The sequence below is a fragment of the Pagrus pagrus genome (genome assembly GCF_965226575.1).
Source record: "Pagrus pagrus genome assembly, chromosome: 15".
In the NCBI taxonomy this organism is placed as follows: domain Eukaryota; kingdom Metazoa; phylum Chordata; class Actinopteri; order Spariformes; family Sparidae; genus Pagrus; species Pagrus pagrus.
This window is the reverse complement of record NC_140199.1, coordinates 20,290,017-20,303,626: the sequence shown is the minus strand read 5'-3', so window position 1 is coordinate 20,303,626 and position 13,610 is coordinate 20,290,017. Positions and strand designations below refer to the sequence as shown.

Sequence of the window (13,610 nt, the reverse complement as noted above, 5' to 3'; positions counted from 1 at the left end):
TGGCTCGATGATTTATTAACTCGAGGTATTTGACGAAGCTCTCCTGCAGAAAGCCACTTGATAGCGTCTCCTAGCAATGGAAACAATTTCAAGCCAACTTCACAGATAATTAGGCACTTTAGCCTGCGGACTTGATTTTGAAATAAGTCGAGCTCCCAGCAAACACACTTGTACCTCACCGCACTGGAAATGCTCGGAGGCGATGTGAAATGAACGGGGAGGAGGGGGAGGCCTTATCGAATAACTTTGTTTCATGTTTTAGAACATACTGTACCATGAAAGTTGGCTAACCTGTGGCGCAGAATCAGGAAGACAGGAAGTACAAGACATGGTATTTTCCACCACTGCCATGCAAGTTAAAGGATAAATCCACCCCACGAAGAATCTTCACCCGACTTTCCATCAAAATTTTTATTTTTGGGTGAATTTATCTTTAAACGAGGCTCTGACTTGAATGTTGTATATCTTTGTGCAAGTTGTATATTTACAGTAACTCGACTACTCTGCAGTTGAATTCTTGTTAAACAGGCCTGTGTTTTCGGTCATCTCCTGATGAGTAATCCCATGTATGCAGGTGACTCGCTTATATTTCTCCAACCAAATAATTAGAGTACATGTCGGCAGCGTCTGACTTTGACATTAGACTTAATACGTAAAATAGCACAGTAATGCAATGATGATTAGATGCAAAAAGGATATTAAATCAATGTCCTGAATTATGCTTAAGTGGGAAACCTCTGAAAGTAAACAGCGAGGTCAAATATCTGGTTTCTTATTTTACATCTTGATTTAATGTATGATAAAGATACGTGTTGAAAATGTGATGCAGCACATTATCTTATTGAGGGCTCTCTGTTTAAGAGCTCTCACCTGTGTGTACAAAAGGAGCAATATACTGACACTTACAGTACAGTTGTTTACAGTAATGCCATACGGGGATGTTAATGTGTGTGCCAAGATGTGACAGTGTTAGTCATATTTTAATTGCACCCACGTGTCAGACAGTGATAAGGAACCTTAAGGTGTACTGTACATGCAGATTGGAGGAGACTGAGAAGGATGTATTATTAAAAAACTTCTCCATCCATGAGAAGAGGTGGTACGTTTTTTGATTTTACGGCACAGTATGTCTAAGTACTCTATCTTTATGTGCTATGTATGATTGTATAAGTATTTTCTGTGATAGATGAAGTTGAAGCTTTTATCTTTTCCCGCTATAGACTGTGAAATAAAATTGAATACACAGGCCCCACTGGTTTCAAACCCATAGAGACAATATGCTGTAGCTTTGTCACAGTCCATAACATCATTAAATTGTTTGGGATATTAGGGAGTTAATGTATCATAGGGCACTTCCATGAGGCTGAAATTTCATTTTCTGCGACACCAAAGTGCTGCTTTTATACTGCCTCCAGGTTTGTTATGAATTTACTACACTGTAAAAAATGATGTCCGTGTGATTGCATATACACGTTTGCTCACCCGTAATTACAGGTGTATAGACGGCATAATGTACAGGATATGGACCACATGCTGTAAGAAAGAAAGAACATTTTCTTCCTCCTAAGTATTCCATTATGTCTGTAATTTCATTAAAAGAGCTTTACTAAAAAAAAAAAAAAGGGGGGGGGCAGAAGACTGTCAGAGGTAATTAAAAGATAAGGTGAACAGTACAGTCTGCTTGCCCTAGCTGCATTAAGACATTTAGCTTCTGCAGTGAGAGCGTAATATCCCCTCAACACGCACACAGAGACACCCGCGCACATGACACACACTGAAGGGCTGACGGAGGTGCTCTCCCACCTGCCAACAGACCCCTAACAGACATGTGCACTGGAGGGAGATGTGTTGCAGTCCCGTGGCGTCAGACTGGTGAGATATGAAATGTGACGTGTGCACAATGGTTGTCAACATGAATGACTCATAAACAAGCAAAAGATTAGGACAGCCTACACCGCGGTGCTCATTTTTTTTTTGCAGGGATTGGAGAAGAGGCCCGACACCATCTCGAATACGGCTTTTCACTCCCTTTCTTTTTTGCGTCGCCTTTGCGTGGGCCAAAGGGAAATAAGCTCGCTGCAGTAAACCGTTTACTAGTGTGCGGATCATTTCGACTCGACGTGCTTCTGTTTTTGCACTCGGTTTGTTTGACCCTCAAGCAGATTATGAACAACATACCATATCCTTTTAACAAAAACGTAAGACGAGCATGATTTATTTATTAAGTGATTTATTATTTATGTGACACACTGTTACCAAGAGTTTTGTCGATATTTCACAACCTTAGCTGTCATGAAGAAGACTTTTTGAACATATTTGTTCAGACACGGTTTTGTTGACGTGATTGGAGGAGAATAAAACGATGCTACTCAGTGCTCCTAATAATTACAGAAAAAAACACTTGGTCTGCAGAGGCTGTTTTGCAGCTTTATAGCGAGTAAAACAACAATCTCCATGGTTGTATAATGAGCGCAGATGGAGAGTTTTAACGAGAAACTGACACCCCGAGTACTGCTGCAGCTACTCCACCCTCCAGCTGCAGGGATGAGAAGCGTAAAAAAAAAAGAGAGCAGATTAGAGGAGAATGGTGGATCAACTTCATCAGTTAATTAAACTCTATTGCAGCTTGATGAGCAATTAATCAAGGCAGCGTGCAGAGCGTCAGGCAGGGTTGAGTTCTTCGGGTGCGGTATGTGTGCACCGTACTGTATGTTCCCAAGGGGGCCCCCCTTTGGGGAGCAGCACTTACCAAGTGAGCAGCCCTAAAATCGTGCAGAGTGTAATGGGCTTGGTTTATGTAAGCAGCTATCAATCACTGTCCGACATAAGCCCGCACCCTATTAGAGCTCCAGGATTAGGCTCCTCTCAGTGGCGGACTAACTGAGAAACTACTTGTCTAAGTAGATCGAATTTCAGGAAATGCTGAAAACGTATTGGATTATTATTTAGAGATATTGGCGTTTAAAGCCAATGCCAGCCCTATCTGAAGCAGCAGAGGCAATAACAGTCAACGTTAATCACGTTAATACGGCAGAGACACGGGCTGTGAGCATGTCAGAAATTTAACTTTGTATTTTCTCAGCATGAAGATTTAGCTCTTATCTTTCATCTGATATCTGACTCCCTAAATCTGATGGTCTGGTTTTTGTCCTCTGTCTGTTTCCCCCTCTTTCATCTATGTCTTCATCTCTTCCAAGACTGTGAAGTAGGCTTTTCTGTCAGGCTATGGAAATTTGAGTTGGCAGTTTGTGACTAAATGCAGTAAATTTATTAACGAGACCATGGGGAACATTAAAAGTCAATTGAAGGAGGCTATTAAAAGCAGGATTTTAATTGGGTTGGTCCCTCCACTAAACCGTTTTTTTTTTTTTTTTGTCTCTTCTTTTTTTTTCATCCACGAGCAGTGGTACTAAAAAAGTTCAGAATGAATGTATTCAGTGGGTGGTAGTCCTTGACAGGAGGAATGTTCCCTTCTGGAATCATATATGCTCGTCTCATGTTAAAGTTTACTCTATATTCGAGAAAATTGTGTGAATATCCGCCTTGGTGTGAGGTCTGATGATTGCAGTAGCTCGTGGTGTCTGCTGTCTCTCGCTGCCGTTAGTCCTGCTGTGAAGCTGCTGTCTCTGCGGCTCATGCTGAAGGGTTTCAAGAAGGGCAAATCTCTTAAAATGACAGATTACAACCAACACAAGGTTTTACTACAAAACCAGCGTCTACAGACGATCCACTCGCCCATTCAGTTCTCGAAACCTGACACAAGCTGCAGTCAGTGTACTGTAGCCATCTGCTTTTCAGTTTTTGTTGATTGGTGTTTATGCCCACGAGGAGTCAGTAAATTGTGTTTACACTGTAGCTTTAATGCATCAGATTATATAATCTGTTGAAATTACATTACAGAGCATACAATTGTCCTAGTTTTGGTAACACGGTGTGACACTTTACAAATGGTTTTAATTGAACTTTAGCTTCTGGCTCTGAGACATGCTCGACTCGCCGGGTTCTGTGTGTGTGTGTGTCTATTTGTTGAGGGGGTTTAAAAAAGAGTCTGTGTGTGTGTGTGTGTGTGTGTGTGTGTGTGTGTGTGTGTGTGTGTGTGTGTGTGTGTGCATATGGCAGAGTTAGAGAGAGAGAGATGTAGTGTAGTATTGGCTGTGCTGACTGGATAATGACATGCAGAGTGCTGCGCTGCTACAGTAGGTTGAGCCTCCAACCAGATGCTCCTTTCACTGCAGCTCATAAGCAGAGAGAGAGGCTGCACCAACATAAGCATTCATCTCAGCTGGCTTAAGCAGTAGGATTCGGGGACTTCGATCATGCACTGTAAAAAGAGCTTATTAGAGTAGATACCCATCACATGTGGATCTGAGGAGACTGAGGCTAAGCTGGGTTCAAACTTCCTTTGAGACTCACTCTTTATGGTTCCATGCTTATGTTTTTATACCCGCCGTGTAATGACGGCAGTTTTCCGTGCAATTTAATGATTCAGTCTCCCACAAACTGCTCCGATTCACTGATATCCTCTCAGGAATCTTTTGAAGCCTCTTGAGGGTTTTTATAGTGATGAAAAGGGTGTGTCTGCAGTATTTTGAATGGGAAGCAAAGAGGATTGGGTGTGTGTGTGTGTGTGTGCGTGTGTTTGCTTGCTGGTATGAATGGCTGATGCAAATAGATGTGTGTGTTTGCTGCACTTTAAAGAACCAGATGGCGGCATCACACAGAAGGCCAGAACAGGAACACAGAGCACTGGAGCTCGAGGAGATGCTCTTAACCGTTAACTATGTAGTTTATTTAACTGATGTTATGAACACAAAGGAAAAAATGCGCAGTCTGCCTGTTTGTGCTGTTAAAGGGTTCGTTAACCACACATATGTTACATGTGGCTGCCAGTAATCTATACATTAATCGACCTTACGGTCATGCCAGCAGGTCTTGCAGTTTGAGTCATACAGCATACCATTGCATGTACACAGCAAAAAATGAAAAAAAAAAATGATTAGAAACATTCCTCAACAAGAGCGTGTGCTGCATGTTAATAGAGGGGATAACAGATGTGAAACACAGAAGGACCACAGTGTGTTTTCCTGTCTCATTATGATTCTGTGGTATTTTTTAAAGAATGAAACTGCAGAATCAGAAGTTTTGTCTTACTAAAATTACATACAGTTATTTTTGTTGTTTAATAATAGCAAAGAAAGACCTATTACAGTATGTTCAGAATCTGTTGGATGTCTCTGCCAACCCTGGCCAACCTGTGGACCTTCCCCTGTGATGTGACAGAGATTGTATGTTTAAAGGAGACATCTATTTTTTTTTGGTTTGTAATTTTATTGTGGGTTACTACTAGATTAGTTTTACATGCTTTAGGCTTCAAAAAACACATGAGTTTCCCCCCCCTCTGTATGAAATGCTGTTTTAGCTTCCTGTTTCTTTAAGGACCCCCCTCCTGCACACCCAGCCTGCTCTGATTGGTCAGCTCACACATGCCTGACCCAGCTCAGCTAAGAACAACAGCTGCTAGGCATAAATGATGCCAATGTGTGACGTAGTGTGATGTCACAAAGTCATGAAATTAAAAGAACTACTAATGAGTTGTTCAGGAGCAGTGTGTTCTGTGAGAGAAAGGAGCGTCTGTTGATGTGGACTTTGACCTTTTTAAATTTCAAGATCTTCTACATGCAGAAGAACCTATATAAAACACTGAAGGATAATAGATTTCCTTTAAAAAGGATTCTCCTCCGAAACAATGCCCATAATATTTATTCTGTTAAATGGCGGTCGAGCTAATGCAGAGTAAGTGCTGTATACAATCTGAGTGTCTGAAGAAAGTTTGTGTAATTGAAATATTATTATTATTATTCCATTAAGTCATTGATGTTGTTGTAATTTAATAATCTCGCCATTGCCCTTTATCCTCTCATTTTAATGACTTCCCAGAACGAATATAAACTGAAATGAATATTTAATCTTCAATACAAACACAACAGTGTGTCTCGAACACAGATGTCTGCTGTGTTTACATGCAACGCAGCTCTTAATTTGTGTAGTAAATTAAAATTAAAAAAAAGAGACACCATGAAAGTGATTGCGTTGAAGGGGTGAACTTTATCTTTCACTTTTTTTAACCTTCCTCTGTTATTATTATTGTCTTCAACCCTGCTCCTGACAAAGAGAGCAGCTCCAAAACCGCAGCACAATATCTCAGAGTAATTTATCAGAACCGATTGTTACAATTGATGCTGTCATTCATAACTAAAAGTGCAAAGGGAATTTAAAGTTTAAATATATGAGATCTTTAATATGAATAAAGCAGTAAACAGCTATTTGCTATGTTGAAGTCACACTCCCTGTCTGTGTGTTGTTATCTGGACTTCTTTGTTTGTTGTTTTGATAGCAGGCTGGCCACGCGTGTATGTTAGTGCATGTGAGCAATTCTGGAGAAAGGTAGTTGACTGTTGCATCTTGTCCCCAGGCCGTCGATACTCAAACGCTTTGAACTGGTGGCCTGGGAGCGAGACGCAGCAGACAACTATCTTTCTTTTTTGTCTACCTTTCTTGAAATAAAAATGTCTTGGAATATTATTTTCCAAATAAAACAATGTTTTGCCACTCTGTCACTGTGACACATTAACAATTTGTTGACACATTTTACTTGACATTGTCGTTCTGCTGTCTGGTAAGACGCAGGATAATGTGAAGGTGGTACCGGCTTTAGGACAGAGATGAATGACGAGCTCGAGAGATTACTTAAAGAGACTATTCCCTTCCGCAAAGAAAATTAAAAACATAACATTTCCCTTTTCAAAAAACCCCTTCCCCAAAAATCATTTTCCAACATGCCCTTAGCAGCACTGGCTACGTCCAAAACAGTAATGTTTATCATCGCTAAAACCGTTTCTTCTCTGTGTTCTTCTCTTTCCAGGACAAAGGAAACATTGCCGTTGTATTTAATGTCGGAACAGACGACATTAACATTGAGGAGACGTCAAAGTTTGTAAATGACGGAAAGTACCATATAGTGAAGTTTACGAGGAGTGGGGGTAATGCCACTCTGCAGGTGGATGACCTGCCAGTCATTGAGCGCTACCCTACAGGTGAGTCACCCACTCTGCCTTTAATTACATCAGCCGCCGCTTAAAGGCGATAAAATGACCGAGAGATTATCAAGCCAACTATTAAAGCCTTATCTGTCAGGATGTTTTTATGTTGACTTGGCATGTGCTTTAATTGCTTTTTTATGTTTCTGTTTTCAGCAGCTGTTCAGAGTAATACCAGTGTTGTGGAGTGTTTTTCTCATCTCTGATGTTTATCGCTTCACATTAATCAATGCTGTTAAACATCCCAGGTCTATGCAAATAGGCTGCACTTAAGCTCCCATACTCTAAAATATAAACTGTATAAAAGGGCAACCACCCACCCTGTCTACATGTCTGCATTAAATCCCCTATACACATAAATAATCCACCTACAGTGTATGTTCACAGTAAGTCAAATCAATAGACTATTTGCAGACAAATTACCACTTTTATTGTGGCGAGTAATTGTGTGCCAGTTCAATATTTATTTATATGCCGATACAGTAGATTGATTGAATTAAGGCGACAGGCTGGACAAACCTGCAATAACACAGTCAAACTAAATGAATACCTGAATTAATCTGCTGCTTAGTCAGAATTAAATAGCAGATGATCGGCCGCATTTCAGCATCTGGTCTAACAGTGCACTTTCTTATTAATCGATTGGCAGCATAGAACACAATTACTCATGTAAAAAAAAAATGAAGCTGTGTTCATTTTCTTTATCATTAGTGTTAGAAGTAATAATAATCATTGTCATTCGTGTAGCACTTTTCATAAACACAGCTTACATGACATCAGAAGACAAATTTGGTAATTACAGCACTGTGTAATTAGTATTTAGCTTTTGAAAAAGTGTAATATATTCAATATGTTCCACATTATATGACTGGGATACTTCACTGGCACTTTCTTTTATAGTGTAGTGGTAACTGATAAACTCCCATAGAAGGAAAAGCGTCTGTGAGAACAACACAGCAACACTGGTATGTTCCTGTAGAATGTCACGATGTTAGTAGTATGATGGCGCTGAGATATACTTTAAATGTCACTGCTTGTCTTGTTGAAATTGTTGACTTTTTAACTGCTTAAAGGCTTTGACAAAAGCTATAGAGGACTGAAGGAATGTGACTATTACTATGTGACTGTTCTGCAATATTCATGTCTGTTAGTGTTCAAATCACTGGAGAAACAAGTGTAACATTTACTCCACGCATGTAAAAACATGCAGCTCTAAATCAAAAGCACGTGTTCGACTGTGAGCATGCAGAAAATGACTGGGCAGCGGGACAGACAAACAGAAGACAAATTCAACCTGTCTCTCCCCTTTTGCATAATGTTTGGTGACCTTTTTAGCTATGACCAGTGCATTCATCCAAATGAAAGAGGGTTTTATGACTGGGACTCAATCCTCGCCACTTGCCTCAGGTGCAAAAGGGAAGCTAATGGCTTTTGACATGTTGTGGACATGGCAGAATGCACAGCAGGGTTAAATGCCTGCATGCTACTATCTCAATCTTCAAACAACAAACGCCCTCAGTCCCCAAGACGCCTATTATCCATACACATGTGCTGCTCATAAGCTGGAGAAAGTTAACTTTTTTAAGTGTGTCACTTATTTCAGGTCTGCAGAGTTAAATAAGTCGAGGCTGAATAGGAAATTAACCACCTGGTAAAACACTATCAGTCAGGATCATTGACATGCAGTAGCTTTTTAAAGTTAATTATTCACTAGACAATTTAATGTCTAGCTATGGAAAATGTAGCCCAGTACATTTAATATTGGTTATTAAGATAGTGTAAGGGAACAAAATCTCTATAGAAATTGAATTCTGGGTCAATGTACTGTAAAATCCAGAAAAGCTGGATAATGATATTAGATTTCTCCCTCTTATGATAAGTGCTGAGTTATAAATGCTGCGGGGACAAGTGACCGATCTCATCCCCACCAATCATGCGTCAGTGACAATGCCAAGTCCGGCTACCTTATTAGGCTCGTTGCAGACTAATTACATCCAATCACAATTACTGTGCAGTTCCTCCCCTCACCCCCAGCACACAAAGCCATTATTCTCTCAGCTCGCCTGTAGTTTGATTAGTATCCATGTATGCCTCTAACGCACTCATAATAGCAGCCCTCAGCCACTCTTAGGCCACTCACAGATCAACAGTGATTATAATAAGAGTAGACAGTGAAGATAAAAATGATGGCTGGAGAGTGAGAGAGACAGAGAGGAGGATATTATATGGGAGGCAGCGATCATTCTCAAAGCAAGGAAATAATTGCTTCACCAGGGCCTATATTGCTGCCCTGGTAATCTCATTAAAAAGTCTCGTACTGCATACTTATGGGCCATTAAAAGTCTTTAGCACAATTATTAGAATCTAAAATGCAAAACGCACACATAGACACATAACTAGCCCTCTATTTGTTGTAGCTTGCCTTTATTCTCGCCCCGCTTTCATTCTGCACCCGCACACAAAAGGCTGGGCAGCGACAAAAAAATCAGTCCCTTCTCCCGAGTCTTGGCCATGGAAGTAATACCATCACAATGGTGCTGCCAGGCCCGCAGGGTACAGTGCAGTATCCTATCAGAGCACCCAATGAACACTCGCTGCGCACAAAGATAATGGAGAAGTCCCTGGCCTTATTCTTTTACTCTTATCAGAGCGTGGTGCACTTACAGAGCTCTCTGTCTCCCATTCCACTCCCCTCAGCTCTCAGTCCCCTCTTTTTCTGTCCCTTTTACCCTCTATCCGTCCACCCCTGCCCCCTCTGTCCATCTCACCCTCTGTCCTGTTTTCTCACCTTGCAGTGCGGAGTCTGATTTGTGGGTTACAAGGGGAGGAGGGTTAGCTTTATCCATCAAAGCTCCATCCTATCTGCTCTGGTTTCTCCTCTGTTCTATGCATGAGCCCATTCAGCCTATTGTGCGAGCAGTCATCACTGAGCATGCTTAAAAAATGGTGCAATGGCCACCACAGCCAGAGTGGGAAAAAAGGGGAGCAGAATAATGAAAATAATAGTCAGATTTGTGTAGGTTCCTCCTCTTTTTTTTTTTAATTCTCCCGGCTCCATGAACAGAGGAAGCATTTGCATATTTGTTCATTTAATGTGGCGAGTGTCCTAGGGCTTGTAATGAGATAAAGCTCCCACCTTATCTGACCACTTTATTAACAAAAAAGAAAACAAGTGAGTGAGGGCAAAGCGGGTCAGTTGGGACGGCTCAGCTGAATCGCTGCTGTCTGGCGGAGGAGATAAGCCAGGCTGTCCCATACCAAACCAAATCACCACTCAGCAGCAGTCACAGGCTCCGCTCACAGGCAGGATGAATGGGCTCTGCTGCTGCATCGAAGCCCAGGGGATAGCATTGTTTAACACTCCGGTGTCCCACAGTGGGGATCAATACACGATCAGACCTTGATTATATCCACACTTAATTAACCTCAGTATAAGGATAGACTGAGCGTGCCACGGGGTGCAAAGCCAAACAGGTAAAGCACTACTTTCTTTGAAAATGGAGCATGTTTTTGCACAAAAGTAGAGGATTTTGGCACAGTGGCACGCTGTGTGTGAGGATAAGCGTGCCTGTTTACTGTACGCGTGTGCGCCCGCCTGCCTGCCTAAGACTCTTTTGTGTCTTTCTATTAGTTCCCTCACCCTCCTCTGCAACAAACTGTCATTTTTATTTCAAAATGTTGATGGCAGCATGTGGAGGAATAAAAAAGCTGTCATCTTAAAAGAAAATTACAAGACATACAAAAGACACAAGTTTTTGGCTGTCAAGAAACTGAACAAGCGTGTACGTAATGAAATTTGCATTAACGTATAATAACTTAATCAGGGAAAATGGCATTGTAATGAGTGTTGCTGTTCTTCAGTCAAAACTCGTGTCCTCACCGTCCTCCCGACAGCTGTACGCTAACTGTTCTCCAGAGCCCAGTTTGATGTGACCTCTCCTCGGATGAGGTGTCACAGTAGCAGGAAACACAGAGGTGACATAACTAACACCCCATGACTGACAAACTGAGCCGACAGGAATTAACAAAGCCCATGATGAGCAATTAATGGATTATTCATTCATTTAACACATTTAAAAATAAAAGCAAGTGCAGCTGCGTGTGTGTGTGCCTTCTTATTCGTTTATTCATTTGTTAGTGTGTGGTCCTTCCATTACACGCAGCACTTAGAATATTTAGGCGGTGCAGAGCTCCAGGAGCCTTGCATAAGGGAAATACGGTGTGTGTTCATCACCGGGCAGTATGGTAGACGTTACATAAGCCGAAAGCAAACCGGAGGCTGGTGTGCTCTGCATCCACCTACCTGGAGGAAGCTTAGTGATTTTCTGGCTTAAGCATAAATTCAGTATATTGTTCGGTAATCCTTAGTTATGACAAGACTGTGAAACCACAGAATTTTTTGTTTTTCAGGAATAAGTGCAGTGACATGCTGTATTTTTCCTTATTGTTCACAAATCCCATGAAATGACCAAAAGCAACGGTGAATTGATCCTATAAGTACAGTTTCTGTGTCCACAGACGGTTATAACTTACACCTCTGTGCCACAGAGCTGCATTGTTGTCCAAAAACTATTAAAAGCACATCAGTGGGCCACACGGTTGCACTGTCTGACATTTTTCTTTATAACCATGAACCTGGGCACTGTGGTTTATTCAACTTGTTTAAGTTAACCCCATGAAACCATCCTCCTTCCTTAAATACTCATTAGGGAAGCTAACGTGTGTTCATCCACAGCTGAAAATAGTTCCCAACAAATGCATTATTTGCTCGTGATGGAGACACATTTGCTAAAAACTATAGTGCCCAGGTTCTTGAGGAAATCCTGAAAACCTTTCTTTATATGAAAGTGTATATTTGTAGCCCTTTTTCAAAACTGTACAGGTACTTAGGACTCTGCCTGTTAGAGTTGACTCAAATGTAGTTGTTTTGGGTCTTTTCATGAGATCTCTTATGTTTCAAAAATAAAGAACTTTGCAAACCTTGTACTTGAACATCGGTACATCATCAGTCAACATACTGAGTACACTTAATTGTATAAGTGAGTTTTACGGGAAATTCAAAAACTTTTTTGTTGAAGATGACACCTGGTTGCACTCTGGTTGCACTCTGTATAGCAGTGGGAATGTTGACTCAATATTGTTTCAGAAATGTGGTTTACTAACAATGTGGCTCTGAGATAGACTTTATCCAACCAACATTTGGTCCACATTGAATGATATACATAGTGTCTCTGTGTGGCTTTGCTCTAATGCAGAACGTATCCTTCTACGTCGTTGTTGAGGGAGAAGTGTTCCACTAAATCTCCTTCACAAGCCTTTGTGCTCCAACCTGGCACAATCGACTGCAGCCAAATTCCATGAGCTGTATAGACAAGCCTTAAACCCCTTTCTGTGCAGCTGATCCCCTACAGTAATTCAAGCTGATGCGATTAAAAAATGTCTTTTTATGCGTCTTCTTACCTCCGAGACCTTTCATCAGACCAACTGTGCATCTGTTACAAGGTTACCTCCTTTCCTTCATGTCTTCGAGATCCTTTCCCCCGCAAAGCCATTCTTCAACGAATCATTCTTGGCTACCGGATCTTTTATCTGCCAGAACTGAATTAATATAGTTGATGGGACAAACATTGTCAATCTGCCGGAAGAATGGAGCTGACTGAATTCAATCTCTGCAGACAATACCGGGGGGAAAGCACTCAGAGACAGTGCCACTTTGCTGAAAGTCTTCTGTTCTGGAGAGGTTATTGGCCTTGACAAAGGGGTGATGCAGAGTTTGCCCTCATTAATGCCAAAGTGCCCCTCCAATCTTAGAGTGGAGTTTTCTGTAGCTACTCTTTCTCTGTCCTGACAATTATTTGGCTCATTCTGTGAATACTGTCGGAAAAACTACTTTTCCATTGACTCAGAAGTCATCAGTGGGCAATATCAAACAAACTCACGACTTTTCCTTCTTTACGACTTGTAGCTTTTGTCAAAGCCGTTTTATTAAAGTTTTTACAGTGTATGTACCAACTTTGACATTGTCTTCTGACTTCTCTCCGACTAGATGCTCTGAATGTATAATGTGTGAATTGTTGTATTGCAATTAGCTAATTATTTCTTGTCAATTAGGCTATGTATAAACGGGGTGGGCATTTGTAATATGTTAAAGTTAAATTAAAGCTATAAAAGGTTGATTCAACAATAAATTTAAATGTTGTTCTTTTTGAAAATGTATATAACTAGTTTAAAAGCCAGTTAAAAAGTTGTAGAGGGAAAAGATAAATGGGATGGAAATATTTGGGTAAAGATTTTGTAATGGTAATGTATAAATTTGTTGATTTGGGTTGTTTGATAACGTAGCTCTATTAACCTAGATGAAACATCTGCGTGCTAGTTTACTTATTTTCAATTAATATAGGCCTAATTTGTTGGCTAAAATAAAATAAAATGAGTGAAGTTTGTTTAAATAATGTTTCAGTAAATATTGTTTTTTTTAAATATATAAAACGTTTTAAATATAAAAACCTTGTG

At 40.7% G+C, this 13,610-nt stretch overlaps 1 protein-coding gene across 22 annotated transcripts in view; it reads left to right on the top strand.

Annotated features, from left to right (window-relative positions):
* The window catches only part of LOC311271084 (neurexin-1a), a 273,006-nt gene that overhangs the window by 219,357 nt on the left and 40,039 nt on the right, over positions 1-13,610 (top strand). For all 22 annotated transcript variants that reach the window (XM_084376499.1, XM_084376496.1, XM_084376495.1 and 19 more), the window contains one exon: positions 6,923-7,094. In XM_084376499.1, coding sequence (XP_084232625.1) covers positions 6,923-7,094 — 172 coding nt within the window. The remainder of the gene's footprint in view (positions 1-6,922; positions 7,095-13,610) is intronic.